The sequence below is a fragment of the Gopherus flavomarginatus genome, chromosome 1 (genome assembly GCF_025201925.1).
Source record: "Gopherus flavomarginatus isolate rGopFla2 chromosome 1, rGopFla2.mat.asm, whole genome shotgun sequence".
NCBI lineage: Eukaryota > Metazoa > Chordata > Testudines > Testudinidae > Gopherus > Gopherus flavomarginatus.
The window spans coordinates 49,866,471-49,881,676 of NC_066617.1; the positions used below are offsets into that span (position 1 = coordinate 49,866,471).

General features: G+C 41.4%; 1 protein-coding gene across 6 annotated transcripts in view; it reads right to left on the bottom strand.

Annotated features, from left to right (window-relative positions):
- Positions 1-263: 263 nt before the first annotated feature.
- Positions 264-15,206, bottom strand: part of ST7 (suppression of tumorigenicity 7) — a 235,557-nt gene continuing 220,614 nt past the window's right edge. For all 6 annotated transcript variants that reach the window (XM_050936217.1, XM_050936218.1, XM_050936222.1 and 3 more), the window contains exons 13-15: positions 14,539-14,631; positions 11,200-11,339; positions 264-590 (exon numbers count right to left, since the gene is read on the bottom strand). In XM_050936217.1, the coding sequence (XP_050792174.1) occupies positions 495-590; positions 11,200-11,339; positions 14,539-14,631 (329 nt within the window). In that variant the 3' untranslated portion in view covers positions 264-494. The remainder of the gene's footprint in view (positions 591-11,199; positions 11,340-14,538; positions 14,632-15,206) is intronic.

Below are 15,206 nucleotides of genomic sequence, written 5' to 3' on the forward strand. Positions count from 1 at the left end.
GCCAGTGCTCCCAGTTCTAATAATTACAAGCAACATCTAAACACCACAGTGGGGTTTCTGCACATGGGTGAGTTTCGCCCTAATTAAACTCTATAGGAGAAGATAGTGATAGCATAGCTTTTAAAAAGTAACTAGTACTGTTTCATTATTTGAACAGAAAGTCAAGCTGTATTTGAGCTGAAATGGATGCATTATGGATTTTCAGGGACATAAAGTACCTTCTGGTGTTCGAAGAAATAGAAAAAAAACCCTCTGCAATGCTGCAATACACAAAAGTTTATTTTTAAGATCTTTTTCTTTTTTGAAAGCAAAATATGATAAAACCTAACAGCAATGTATTTTGTACAACAAAAAAAGTTTTTATATGAGAACAGACAATCCATGAAGAGTTTTTAGGTCTTAGAACTGTTTCCCTTTTTTATCATGCTTTCTTGTGGTCAACAAAAAGTTGTCACGGAAGATGTGATGGCAGTCAATCAGTGTGGTGTTTTCCCTCAGATCCTTGTCAGCTGGTGCCACAGACTGGAGGGCAGGATACTTTCTACTTTTTCCATCACAAAATTTAAAGGGGCGAAGAGAGTGGTGAGGAACTGCAAAGAAATCAGATATACACGTAGATCAAAATCATGGAGACAACAGACTGTCACAGAAAGCTGTGCAATTGAGGTGATGTAGACCCTCCAAGAAAATCCTCTGGGTGACACTAATTGAATCATTTGTTTTTAAAGTCTTTCAGCCCAATATTGCTCTCAGATGTACATTGTTCTTTTCTCAGTTTTGTAGTAAATAAAGCAAGTGTTCCATTTGTCATAGATATTACTAACGAGTTAATGCACAATAAAGGCATAAATCTAGAATCTTACATCCATGCCCAGATACAAGCCACTGTAGGCTTGATCCAAACCCCACTGAAGTAAAAAGGAGTCTCTCATACATGGGCACAAACAGGCACATTCAACTAACTAGGGGGACACAATTTTGCCTTCAGCATCAGACCCATAATGGTTAAATATTATCTAAGCATATTCAGGCCCCCTTGGCTTTCTCTTCTAGAATTTATCTTGACTTGCTATTTTCTTTAGTAAAAAGAATGTAATAGTTTGAGAGAAGTATCTGTGAGCTTGTCTTCACGTACAGCGCTGCAGCAGCACTGGTGCACCTGCACCCGGGGGGCTGGAACAGGTTTTTTGGTGGAGGTGCTGATGATAGAAACCATGTAGTTGGTGTTTGTTATTACTACTCCAAACAAATGAGTGCAGCAGCACCCCTAGATCCAACACCAAAGGTTGAGCCGCTGTAGCTCTGTTGATGGGAGAAGCTCTCCTGTCGACATAGAGCTGTCTGCACGGTGGGGTCAGTATAACCATGTCACTCAAGCTGTGGATTTCTCACACCCTTGAGCAACATAGTTATACCAATACAGGTCTGTAGAGTAGACATGGCTTGTGTATTACTGCTTTGAGAGGCTTACATGGCCAGATCAGATGAATAGTTACCATTTTATCATGGCGGGGGGAGGGGGGGCGAAGGGGGAGGGATTTGAAAATAGAAGGAGATACCTTAAAAGGGTCTGACTTTCTGAAAATTAAGCCCCACTGAAGTGCCTCAAGCTGAGTAGCTCAGAACTGAGAAATTCCATATCTTGAGAATGTTACCCCAGATATATTAATTGTGCTACATATTTACTTCAATCTGTATTACGTACAGATGTGATGGGCCCCCTATAGGTGTCTGGACTAGATAGTCTATTATGGTATATTGTATCTGTGCAGACATTACACATATGCAAAGTCAGCCATCCTAGATTAAGAACAATGTTGCTTCCAGACATATGCTGGTTGACATAATGTTGCCAAAGAATATAGTTCTTTTATGGTATCAATTAGCAAATATCTGCAGGATGTGTTGTTGTAGCATGCTGGTGCCATGATCTTAGAGAGACATGGTGGGTGATATATTATCTCACGCAAATATCTGCAAGCATGCTTCAGAACGTGCCATATGTGATGAGTACAGCACATGCTAACTCTGACATGAGAGAGAACTGCAATCCGTGGGCTTTGCTTGGCTGTATTCTGCCATAGTCCCATCTCCCCTGATGAGAGCAGAACATATATGTTTGTATATGGCAAATTCAAATGCCACTCTGCGTGTTTTGATTTTTTAAAAATCAGATCAGTCTGAATGCTGCTGAATTGGAGGATGCTGCTGAAACCCAGGTTACATATAGTAAATTCAACTCAATTAAAGGCTACAGTACAGAATATAACATGTACAGGTCCAGTCTTTTGGTTGAGACATCTCTCTATTTTTTATGTTTCCACTTTACTGTGTGATTTTTGCCTTGAAGATATCATTGCTCCCAGAAATATGTTTGATATCATTTAGCCAAATATTACAATCCCTTTAAGGTATCAGGCAGTAAAATAGCTGCAAGCAGTTTCATGTTATCAGACAGTGTTTTGTGAAGAGTTTATTTTAACTGAAAACATATATGCTGTATATATTTGAACTGTATTAATAAATGTCATAAGTACTTGGTCTGCATCATATTTGAGGGTGTACCTTCTCAAAGATTCTCCTAGAAAAGACATTACCCAAGGAACAAATTGTGCATTATGGATGATATTAGCGACTAGTGACAAGACAGAGTCATAAACATGGCCCTTGTCTCACTCCAAGGCAGTGAGGAGATTGTGCCAGGCAGGTGTGGCTGTGAAGGTCAAGCTGATTTATATAGACCAGTGCTGACCAAATGTGGTATCAAAGCTTCTGTCAGAGAGGTCACGAGAAATATCCAAAATGCCTTAGCAGTTTGTGGGGTGATTCGGTCCAGATTGTATTTCCTCTTTTATGAACAGCTATTTGAAGCAAATGAATATGCCCTCTCCCTTACCCCTCCTGGAAAATGCAAAATCTCACTACAGTAAACTTCAAACTTTGTTTTTAATTTGCACCTGAAGCATCCTAAATAATGAGAGGAAAGTAAATGTGATAACTGCTGTAAATTAAATTTGATTAATTTTTTAAATCAATGAAATTAGAGGCATTTAATTTTTTGTTTTTCGGTATTCACGGTACTTTTGTTTCTGAAGTAACTTTAGATGTATCCTGTAGCTGAAACTTAGCAATTTACCTGTATCTAGAAGTACACTGACATACTACACTAGTGGAGAAAGTGTAGCAAGTGACAGAGATCTAGAAAATATTATAATTAAACATATGGGGTCAAATCCAGATCATACTGAAGTCACTGGCAAAACTCCCACTGACTTCAACGGGATCAGGATTTCACTCCTGTATTTGTGTTGTCCCACGAGGGTCACTTGCTAAGAGACTTCTACCAGCTCACAGCACTCAAATTAATCAGTAGGAGTGAGGGTCCCTGAGCCTTCCTTCTGTAATACCCAGCTCCTGCTCCATTACAGTAATCTCAACCCATGAATTACAAGGAGTGAGTTTCCAAACTCAGGCCTCCCTTACAGAATCTTGGAGCTCTAACCACTAACCTTTCTGATCAGTTCCTCTCCCCAGATGAAATAAAGAACTCAAATTCCAGCCACAAACACTGTAAAACATGCCAGTTCCTCTCAGCTTATTGCATTCCAAACATTTGGTGGAAAACCCAGTAGCCAATACTTAATCTGTTGAACTAGAGCACAGTTTGCAACCCTTGGAAAGCTTTTAGTGCTCATGTTCTCAAACATCACTGGCAGCTGTGCAATCCACTTTCATACCACACTGAGGTACCCTGGAGGACTCCCAGCTGCATCCTTTAGGTTGTTTATGCTTTTGGCCTTTCCTGTTGACACTGACAGTTTCTCCCATTGAGACAGCAAACGAAACAGCACCAGCAATAAAAGAGCATAATTATTGATGTGAGATTGACAGAAGCTGTTTTTATTTTTGTTTTTGGAAAGAAACTTCGTCAACTTGAATATTTAAATGTGACTGACTTAGAAAGAATTCTGCTTTCTGACAGCACCCTTGAAACAGTATTAAATTAAAAAAAATTCAAGGAAAAATGTTTAGAAGGACTTCTTGACTGCTTCCCAGCTCTTGTTTATATGACCCTTTTCAGCAACAAGAAATTGACTAATGACAGCTCTGGTCCTGTGATTAGACAGACATGGATAGACCCTTGCAATCAGGTAGATAAAGGGTATCCTTGCAAGATGCGCCTCACTGATTATGTGAGGAACAGAGAAACTGACCATGTGCAAAGTGATTTCAAACACACAAAGGATCTGAATAAAGAGAGAAAAATATTTTTTCTCCATCTTCCTTCATTTTAATAATCTTCAGGGTAACTACTGTAGCCACAACATTTTCAGGCAAAAATGGGATTGTTCAGTTGATGTTGTCACTTTAACAAACACTGATTTCTCCAATTAACTGTCACTCTCGTTTTCATCTAAGAAATGTTTGTATGCCATGGAGTCATGCAAGCACTTGGCTTTTTCAATGACGGACTTATGGATTCTTTGTGCAGTATGAAAGAAAACAAAAGCATAAAAAAAAATCTACATTACACACTGACAAATTTATCCCAAGTGGTGCAATCAAAAAACTTGTGCAGCTTGCGTTCATCTCTTGAGCACCCTCCAAAATGTTTTCATTAGAAGGGCTAGTGAAAATCATCAGAAAATTACTGCCATTTCTTCCATTAGCAAGGCAGCCATTTGAAGCAGTGCTCCTTTACATGGCATTTTAACTTTACTACCTGGCCCACTACCAGCTCCTTAAAGAAACTTCCTGCCTGTGTCTCATACGACTGCCAAAAATGCAGGCTAGAAATATGTTCTTCCATAACCAAGTGAAAATGCTAAAACATGTTGCTATTTGAAAGTTAACTATTCCTGATCTATCAAATCCATCATATTTAACAATGTTTCCCATGTGAGAAAAAGCCATCCCCACCCCCAAGGCAGAGAATCACACAATTGGCTACATGCATGTTGAGGAATTTTCACCTTCTCCTGAATCATCAGGCAATGTTTACTGTCAAAGGCAGGTTAATGGATTCAATGGATCAATGATCTGGTGTGGTACGGCAAATCCTGTGGTTGAGATTCTGTGCTGCACCTCTTAGAGGCACAGCTCAGGGGGAGAAGGGTGACTTTAAGCCACCCTTGCACCCTCCCACTTCTGGGCAGCTCTGCAGCCCCTGGTGGAGCACAGACAGCGCTGGAGGCCCATTTAACATCTGGAAGCCTGCCCTGGCTGCTCTTAGGCTGCAGGATTGCACAGTCTGCTCAACTTTCTGCGCTGCAGCCCCATCTCCAACACACCCTTCCTCTGCCCAGCCCCACCCTGCTCCATAGGGCTCATGAGAGGGTCCCTGAAAGGCAGCTTTCTGCACTGAGGGTATTCTCTCTTGGCAGCATCTAGGGCTTTTAAGGCCCCTTTATGCCACCCCAGCTTGGATCTCTTCCTTTATGTTCTTATGAGGACACCTTATATTGCAATTCCAGGAGCAGATTGATAGAAGCAGCACTGCAGTCTGTTTGTATTTCTAAGCAGCTGGCTTGTGTTAATTATTTATGTCTGAGGTTTTATAGATAGTTCTAGTGCCAATTTAAAAATCAGGATATTGGTGCCTCCCTGAAGGAGGGTGGAGTTAAACCCAAGATCCGCATTCTTCTCTCATCAATAGCGCACCCTCTTCAGCAACAGCTTCCTCCTATTCTAAACAGCACACTTGTGTCTCTGCCCTGATCTGGACTCTAGAACTCCTGCTTCCACCAGGGAGTTCTTGTGGGCAGTAACCTTAGCACATGCACTTGGGGCTGACAGCTGGAGGGAGGGGCCATTCTAGCATAGCTGGCAGGTTATTTAATTTGTATTGCTATTAATAAAAATAATTTAAATAGCACCACAAATGTATATGATGCTTGCAAAAACGAATTAGGACATCAACCTTGCCTCTATAGAGCTTATACACCAGAGCCTGATACTGAATCTTAGCACAGACCCTTACAAACCCAGTCAGGTGAATGGAACTCCGCAAGAACTCTGTATTAGAGGATCCAGTTTCAGGAGTGAGGCTTGAGATAGAAGAGAGAAAAGGGAGAAAAACATACACACACCACACACACACACTCCACAAGACAAAACCACTCAGGAAAGGGCAAGTGAGGAGAGATGTTCTGCAAGCAGGGTGGCAAGATTCCTGGAAAAAGAGGGTTTTCCAGAGGGGTTAGGAGGAGAAGAGAGAAGGGGGATTGGCAGGCTGGGAGTGAGGAACTACCAAACACAGGGGAAAGCAGGAGAGAAGGTGTGAACTGAGAAGTGGGATACAAAGTGAAGACAGCAGTAAAATGAAGGGCTTTGTAGGAGTGTATGAAATGAGCAGAAGAGTCTGAGGGAGAGAGATGGGTGATGTAAACTGGTGAGATTGTTAGGACCTTGATTGTGAACAAGGACCATGTGTTTGATGCAGTAAGAGATGGGAGGCCAAAGAAGGGGATTGGGGATGGGAGAAGAGGGAGGAAAGTGACTTTTATTATAGGCTGGAAGTGGAGGAGTGAGAAAAGAGAAAGCCTAAAAAGAGAAGCTACAGAAATGTACCTCTGCCTGTCATATCATTATTATTACAGGCACTTATAAGCATTACGATATGACAGCTGGACACTCTCAGCCTACTTAACCATGCAAGCTGCATAAAAGTCAGCCCTCCAGATGCACAAAGTGGATGCAGACATTTCATAGGGAGCCTCATACTCATTCCTTCTTGGGGATACTCTAAAATCCTTACATTGCCTTGACACCAGGATCAAAGGTTCTGATACAATTAGCTAAGAAACAGTAAAAATCCGGGGTCTGATTTAGCTTTTAATTTGTATCTTTTGGAGTGTTACTGTTTATGGACCATTTAGTTTGCCCTGAATGGGACTGATCAAGGACTCCTCTTGTAGAAACTGTGATGTTTCATTGTTAAATAAGTTATTTTAGTCCACAGTTTGGCCGATCGCGGCTCCCACTGGCCGTGGATCGCTGCTCCAGGCCAATGGGAGATCGGCCGGACCTGTGGATGGGGCAGGTAAACACACCGGCCTGGCCTGCCAGGGGCTTTCCCTACACAAGCGGCAACCTCTGTTTGAGAAACCCTGTTTTAGTCTTATGGTGAATTCACAGAGAGTTTAGGACCAATTAGATTTCAGCTTTGGCTGAAACCGGCAGTCTAGAATAATACAATATATTGCTTCAAGGTAATACCCTGCCCTCTCTGTACCACCTAAATTTCCTCTAGCATTTCCCTCCTCAAGTACACTTGTTCCTTTTCTCTACCCAGACAGGAGCGTTTTTGTTTTTTTTACCACCAACACCTGCTGCAGGTTCATTCATGAGATGAAGCAGGTGTCTACACCAGGGACTGTCTCTCCCAAGTACTGGGAGGACAGAATGAATAGTATTCACAGACTTGTATGAGCTTCAAAGTGTCAGTAGCCTAGACCGGGGTCCAGTGGCTGTACTGGCAAGTTTCATAGATTCATAGAATGTAAGGCCAGAAGGGATTGTTAGATCATGTAGGCTAACTTCCTGCATAACACAGGCCATAGATCTTCCCTGAAATAATTCCTGCTTGACCTACAGCATATTGAATCCTGTGGCACCTTATAGACTAACAGACGTTTTGGAGCATGAGCTTTCGTGGGTGAATACCCACTTCCTCAGATGCATGCATATTCACCCACGAAAGCTTATGCTCCAAAACGTCTGTTAGTCTATAAGGTGCCACAGGATTCTTTGCTGCTTTTACAGATCCAGACTAACACGGCTACCCTCTGATACTCTACAGCATATTGTTCAGAAAAAACATCCACTCTTGATTTACAAATTGACAGTGAAGAAGAATCCACCACAACCCTTGGTAAGTTGTTGCAATGGTTAATTACCGTCATTGTTAAAAATTTGTGCCTTATTTTAAGTGTGAATTTGTCTAGCTTCAGCTTCCAGCCACTCAAATCTTGTTATACCTATGCCAGCTGGACTGAAGAGAGCCCATTATCAAATATTTGTTCCCCAAGTAGGTGCTTAACAAATGCAAACAGCTCCACACATGCTATATTCAGTTTAATTGAAGTACACCATATTTTGTAAATTACTAAACCTCAACTGGCAGTAATATGAACTTGGATTTAATTTTTAAATTGGTCCAAGATGGCTCTCAGTTACATTTGTGCAGTGCTCTTGGGATTGACAGATGTAAGTAGAAGAATAATTTAGCCCTCTAAAATTAGGACTTATTCTTGTAGTTTTGTAATAGTTACAGTACATCCCATGATGTTGGATAAACCACAGCATGTCAATCAGACAAGAGTATTAATTCCACACACACAACCAAAATGATATTCAGAACATTCAGCTTTTCAGCTATGTTCAAAATTAATTCCCTTAAAAGGGGAAAGGGCAAAGCTGTGGCTTGCTAGAGATCTGTTCCACTGAGCCTTGATATCACTGTATAGCAAAGGGATGTCTGTCATTACACTTCTTAGGGTATGTCTACACAGCTGACGTTAAAGCGCAGCGCTTTAACGTGGCTGTGTACTTGCGGCTCCAGCACTGAGAGAGAGCACTGTAATAAAACCACCTCTGCGAGGGGAATGGCTCCCAGCGCTGTAACACTGTCTACACTGCCACTTTACAGCACTGAAACTTGCAGCGCTCAAGGGAGTGTTTTTTCACATCCCTGAGCGAAGAAAGTTTCAGCGCTGTAAGTGGCAGTGTAGACAAGGCCTTAGGTTTCACACAGTTTGGCTATCCCAAACATTTAGTAGACAACTAAAATGAGACATCGGAGTCTAAGCCCCTTGATCAGTCAGTGGACGAAGGTCACAGACTTTCACCAGACTGGCCTGATTTTCACTCTACCCATTCACAATTAAAAGCCAGCTGCTGCCTGTGTTTGCTTATTAAGATAGCCACATAGCTAAATCCCTATGAATGTTACTTAACATAGCAAAGGTGCCATGTAGCTTCAGAGATGTACACAGAGGTCAGTGATACTGCCTGTTTCATACAGGGTTAATAACATGGCATTAATTTAGTTTTGTTTGTGTTCATTTATTGTGCTCCACTCTATTCTCAGATACAGGATGCAGTCACAGATTGAGCCCCGAGGCTTCTATTCCATTAACATCAATGGAAGCTACATGCACATATCAAAGGAATGATTTGGTTGCACTGTATTCCCAAAGTGACTTTGGTGCCCAAAGTGAGAGCTATTTGAGGAAACAACTGCTAGTACATCACAAACGTAAATATTAACACCCCCCCCCCGCACTCCATTTGATTGCACCCATCACACAAAAAATGCCAAGTGAAGCCCACGAAAGTCCACAGTTGGGTTTGTCTGATTCCAGCACCTCATTACCTGTAGCAGGCTCATTGCCTGAGGTGCTCAGACAATTTAAACTCTTTGCTCTTAAATAAATCATGCGGCTAACAGCCAATGGGGTTGCACAGGATACACGGAAGGGCAGAATTTGGCCCACTGACTGCTAATACCGGCATACTGCATATTGAATGAACAAAACACACTGGAAGCAAAATCGGTGCTTCAGAGACATTGCTTTTTCTTTTTATTCTATGAAGGAAGTTTCCTAGAAATACCTCCCTTACACATACATCTAACCAGCCTTAAAAGTCCTTTGCTGTGATGCCTACGAAAATCTGGTTCTAGGCACTTTGGTAATACAAATAATAAATCACAATGATAGTTGGTGTGTTTATACCAGAGCCTATCACGCAGACCAGTTTTGTCTCATTGTTCCCTTGTACTGTCTGTCTGTATCCATCTTTTGTCTCTTGTCTTACACTTCGAGTAGACTCTGAGTCAGGGACCATCTTTTTGTTCTGTGTTTGTACAACACTTAGCAGGATGAGGTCTTGTTCCATGCCAATAATAACAAACAACAACAACAGTAATACTACTACATGCCATCCACTGTACACCTATTGATACACTCACGGCTAAATGCAGAAAGGATTATTTCAAGCAGGTTATTGTATTTTTTCTGTTGACAGACATGTTAGCTTTTACCCCAACTGATCAAGTCATCTATCCTCCCCTGCAGACACACAAATTCTTGATGCAAGAGCCATTGCCATAACAAACTACTAGCAGTGCTTGGGATTAAAGCACTGAATATTTGACCAGCCTGGCTAAGGGAGTAGCTGGTCGACTCCAAAAGGGGTCCCTGGACAATCCTTCCTGGTCAGAAGGATATGAGGTCTGGAGAAAGCCGCTAATGAATGAGCCATGGGATACCTTGAGAGCGCTATCAAAGCCTCCTCCACTCCTAAAGAAACCTAAATGAGTGCAGAGGAACTTTAACATCATTTGGAAATAACAAGAAGGCTAAGAGGGTATTTTGGACCCACCGAGCTCCACAATAAGTAGTACATTTAATAAGAAATTACTGCTCTGGGTTCTCAGCACTTCTTGGAGGAGGGAGTAATGATCTTGCTGGAACTTTGCTGGGAAGTGAATTTTCCACATGCCCCCTGTTGCTGCAAAAATCAGAGTAGTGATGCTCTTAGACATTGCAAGGAAAAAATCCAAGTTGGAGGACAACTTGTTTTCCCCATATTAAAGCTCAGTGGCCAGAAAAGCAGAATTAGTAGTGCCCTCAGCAGATGCATCCAGTAGAGAGCTGGAATAAGAGGTCTGAACACAAACACTGAGGCTGTCTCATTTGTTGCAGTTTCAGAAAAAGACTGCAATTTGATTTGGTTAACACTGAACCACATTTTTTCTGGCACTGCTTAAGAGTTTGTGCTGTCCCTGTCTTGCACTGGGAAGTACTGTGTAGTTATCACAACCTCGCATAGGCTTACAATTTATTTTTCTGAACAGGCTGGGGCTCTGCAATCTGTTATTAGTTTACTTTATTGGATTATCCATGAAAACGCAGCTATCCCCCTCCTTTTTGGCAGAGTGACAAGGAACTAAGACCAACAACAGAGTCAGATAATCCAGAGGAAAGACTGGAGTGTATTTTACTGATTAGCTCCTACATGATTTCTAAATGTTCTCCTGTTCAGTGACAGATCCCTGGATGCTCCTTTTGTACTAACAAATATTCAGACACTTCATGTCCAGCAAAGTCTAGCTCACCACCATTTTATTTGTGCATTTCCCTTTCTTTGTGTTTGTATTTACCCAGAAACCAAGGAGTGTCAGTGAATACTCACAGCTTTTGCGAAGACCCCCATAAGCTCCGGGAACTGATGTGTCAGGAGGGCTAGCATGGCTGTGAAGGAACATAATCCAGCAGTGAAGAGTATAAAGAAAGGAAGCTCTTTCTTGGGATAAACTGAAACTTCATGAAATGCTGCAGAGGAAAGCAGAAAGGAAAAACTTGGTGTAGGTAAAATGCCTTCTCATGAGGGTTAAGCAGTTACAAAGCAGCCACAAAGGTTCCGAGGTTTGGTTTAGCAGAAAGACACATCTAAAGGTTCTGAACGCCAGAATCATTTGAGACTCCTCTTCCCATTTCCCTACCCTTTAACAGACTCTTCCTTCCACTATAATCTTCTGTGTCTTCCTTCCATTAGCCTCCCTTCCATTCCAGTCCACCACTAGCCGTTTGCTTCCCTGTTCCTTCTGCATCTTCATCACCATATTAATAAGACATTTATTGTTTTAGGTGCTGATGTGCATTAACTAATGCAATTTATGCAAGCTAGGGAAACTTGCTGAAATAAAGATGGGGAAAGAAACCGTTTCACAAACCACCATATGATGTATATGAGGGATACAAAAATACAACAACGACGAATACAAACTAAAAGGAAAACAGAAACGTTTCTGGCTTTGGCCTGAAGAGACCCACAATATGCTCTTGGAGGAAGAAGAATCCCAGAGCTAAGAACAGAACTTGCCTGGAGGAAAGCTTCACTTAATCAAACCATTTATGATGGCTCAGATTCAGGTTGGGAGATGTGGCCAGTATGGCAAATGTTCTGGCCAGTTCTTGTTTTGTCGAACTATGTCTCCCATTCCATCCCTACTTTTAAGTTCTAGTCAGGATCAGTGCTTGCCTTTGAAATGACAATAGTTTTTCTCTGAAAAGGATACTCTCCCAGCTGGTAGAGCTAAAGTTAGACTTGCCGTACCAGCTTGTTTTTTAATTTTAAATGTCATGGTTGTATACATACATATCACACCATTCTTCTACTCTGCCTGCCTTCTCCATTTTTATGGGTAGGTATAGCTGAAGATTTGCAAGAATCCTGCTCAAAGCCTGCTTATTTTGCACCTGCTGGGTCATAGAAACAGAGCAGTCAAGCAGCATGGTACAGAACAGCACAACATCCAGTTTGGACTGTTGCAGCTCTCATCTGATGGGCCCATAAGGAATCTTTGAATGGTTAAAATAAAAATAGCAATTGCAAGTGTGTTAGAGTTTGGGGCCTGCAAATCTTGTTCCCTTAAAAAAATCAGCAAACTGATTTCAGGAGAAATACAGTTAGATAATTTCATTTAAATGTAAGTATCAAATTGCAGACTACAACTGCACAAGCATTCAAATACAGGCTCCCACTTCTGTCTTTGACTGAAATATCCAATCTATTGTTGTAGTTCATTAACCAGTTAAAGCAAAAATTAGGTTTGGTTGATGTTTGTACTTAGCCAGGGTTAATCTTTTCAATCTCTCTTTCATTTTAAGCAAACTGTTCCTCACACAAACCCCAGAGCTATGATATCATTTCAGCAGAGACTCTCCCTTCAAATTACCTACCGAAAGTTACCTTTAAAATATAAGCAATTAAAGGTTTAGACAGGCATGTGGTGTAAAGGACCTCTATGTAACTTGTGTCTCTCACAATATGTGAAAACCTTCTCTTCTCAAACCCAAGAGATTTGACAGCAAAAGGCATTTCTCACAATCATCAGAGCAAAACATTACCATCAATATACAGTATTAAAGAGTCCCTTGCTTCTCCCATCTGACAACAGCAATTAATTTTGCACCTAGAAAGGAGAATGCTGACTATTCTGTATCATTTTGTCATTCCCAAATTTCCCTGACACTCCACCCTCCATTCAACAGTATCCCTTGGAGTAAAGTATTCAGAGAGTCCTAAGAGGTATTGTTATAATTAGGGTGATTATAATGGGCGGGGGAGGTAGATCTGGTTGCCAAGGATTACTGTGCAATATCAGAGAGAACGTGTTGTGAAAAAAGGGCCTGACAATGAGGGGACTCTTGCTATATTACTTCTCCCTACAGTCTAGCCAGATAGATTTATTAAGAATGGTTAAACATAACTTAGCCCAAACTGGAGTTGTTATAAAAGACAGACCTATTCCAGAAGGGACACAAACGCAAACAGAACACAAGCACATCTTCATTTATTTTCAAAAAATAATTGAAATGTACTCCCTTTTTTGAGTTCCACAGTGCAGTGCTGGCTCCAGGCACCAGCTAAGGAAGCAGGTGCTTGGGGCCACCAATATCAAGGGGCGGCATTCCAGCCACTACTGCAGCGGCATGTCCAGGTCTTTGGCGGCATTTCGGCGGCGGGTCCCTCAGTCCCTGCTGGAACGAAGGACCTGCTGCCGAATTGCCGCCAAAGAGTGGAGCGGTGCAATTGCGCTGTTGCGGCTTTTTTTTTTTTGCCGCTTGGGGCAGCAGAAAACCTGGATCCGGCCCTGCCCCAGGGCATCTTATGTCTGCCTTTCAGAACCTGATCCTGCAAACATCCCCACATGAGCATCTGTGCTCTCCAACCAAGTCCCACTGACTTCAATGGGAAACAGGGTGTGACATTTCCAGAACTGACCAGTTAGGCCTGATACTGCAAAGAGTGACTCGTGTTTAACTTTATGCACGGCAAGCAGTCCCATTGACTTCAACCGTAAAACTCTTCAAGGGCAGGGGACCATCTTTATATTTGTATCCTTCACAGTATTTAGAACACTCTTGGTGCTTTACAAAGTCATAATAATACATGACTGGTGTAATTTCACAATATCTTTATAAGAATCACACATATCATTACATGAAGAAAACCCTTTTTGCGACTAGTGTCTCTTACAATAGCTCTCTTACAAGAGGTCACAATAACTTGGTACTTGGTTAATGGTCCTTATGCAGGCTCAATCCTGAAGTCTTGGGAAGGCAAAACTGCCTTGAATTTAGATAGTGGTTTTCTGCACTAGGACTACAGGGCAGGACAACTGTATTTTTAGTCTGATGGTATGATATCCCAGATAAAGCAACAAACATACTTCATCTGTCTTGGCAAGAAAGAAACAATAGATTTTTAAAAGAAGGACATCCCCAAGGTAATGTGATTTTCTTTCTTTTTTGACATCAATAAAGATACCTAAAACTTCATGAGCTGTAGCTATGAATTACCATTTTAACAATCAAGTGAACTCTCAAAATTCACTGTCAGCCAATCGTTCTAATCCAGTGAACTCAATTTAAGAATCATCAGTGGAGGCCAGTACTGAAGAACTGTGATAAACAACCCTTTTGTGCCAAGAACCAGGGATAAAAAAGAGAAAAAATTCAGACTTACACGGAAGTAGTTCCCTGTCTGCTGTTTCTGTACAGATGGGGTAGGGGTAAAAAAGGTGTCCTTTTTCCAAAGGATAGGGGATCATTCTGAAAGCTGAAAAAGACAAAAATAACACATTGGACAGTTTATTGTGAGTGCAGTATTTGCATGACATATTCAGCAAGGCACTTTACACGTATTAACAATTTTGAAAAGCAAAAACAAAGTAAGCACTAAATCCAAAATTTTCATACTTGTGTGCCTACTATCAGGGTACAAAATATTTATTTAACCGTCTAAATATGCATTTAGCCCTCAATCCAGCAAACGCTTATCCACATATTGAATTTTTACTCACATCTATAGTCTCACTGGAGTCAGTGGGACCACTTTACAACAGTCAAGTCAACCACATAACTATTTGCTTGCATGATCAGCGTGTCAGGTACCTAAATTGAGATATTTAAATTTGAAAATTTTGACTTAAAATTTGTAGAGTTTCCAAGATGTTTGAGATGCGGGGGGGGGGGGGGGGGGGGGGAAGAGTAGCAATGGTACATCAGCCCTACTTTATTTACAGAGAGAACCTCAAAACAGTGCTACCAATTTGGGCCCAATACTTGGATTTTTCTGATCACCCAAAATTTCCACTGACTTTAGTGGGAGTTTTGCATGCTGGAAGAAAGCAG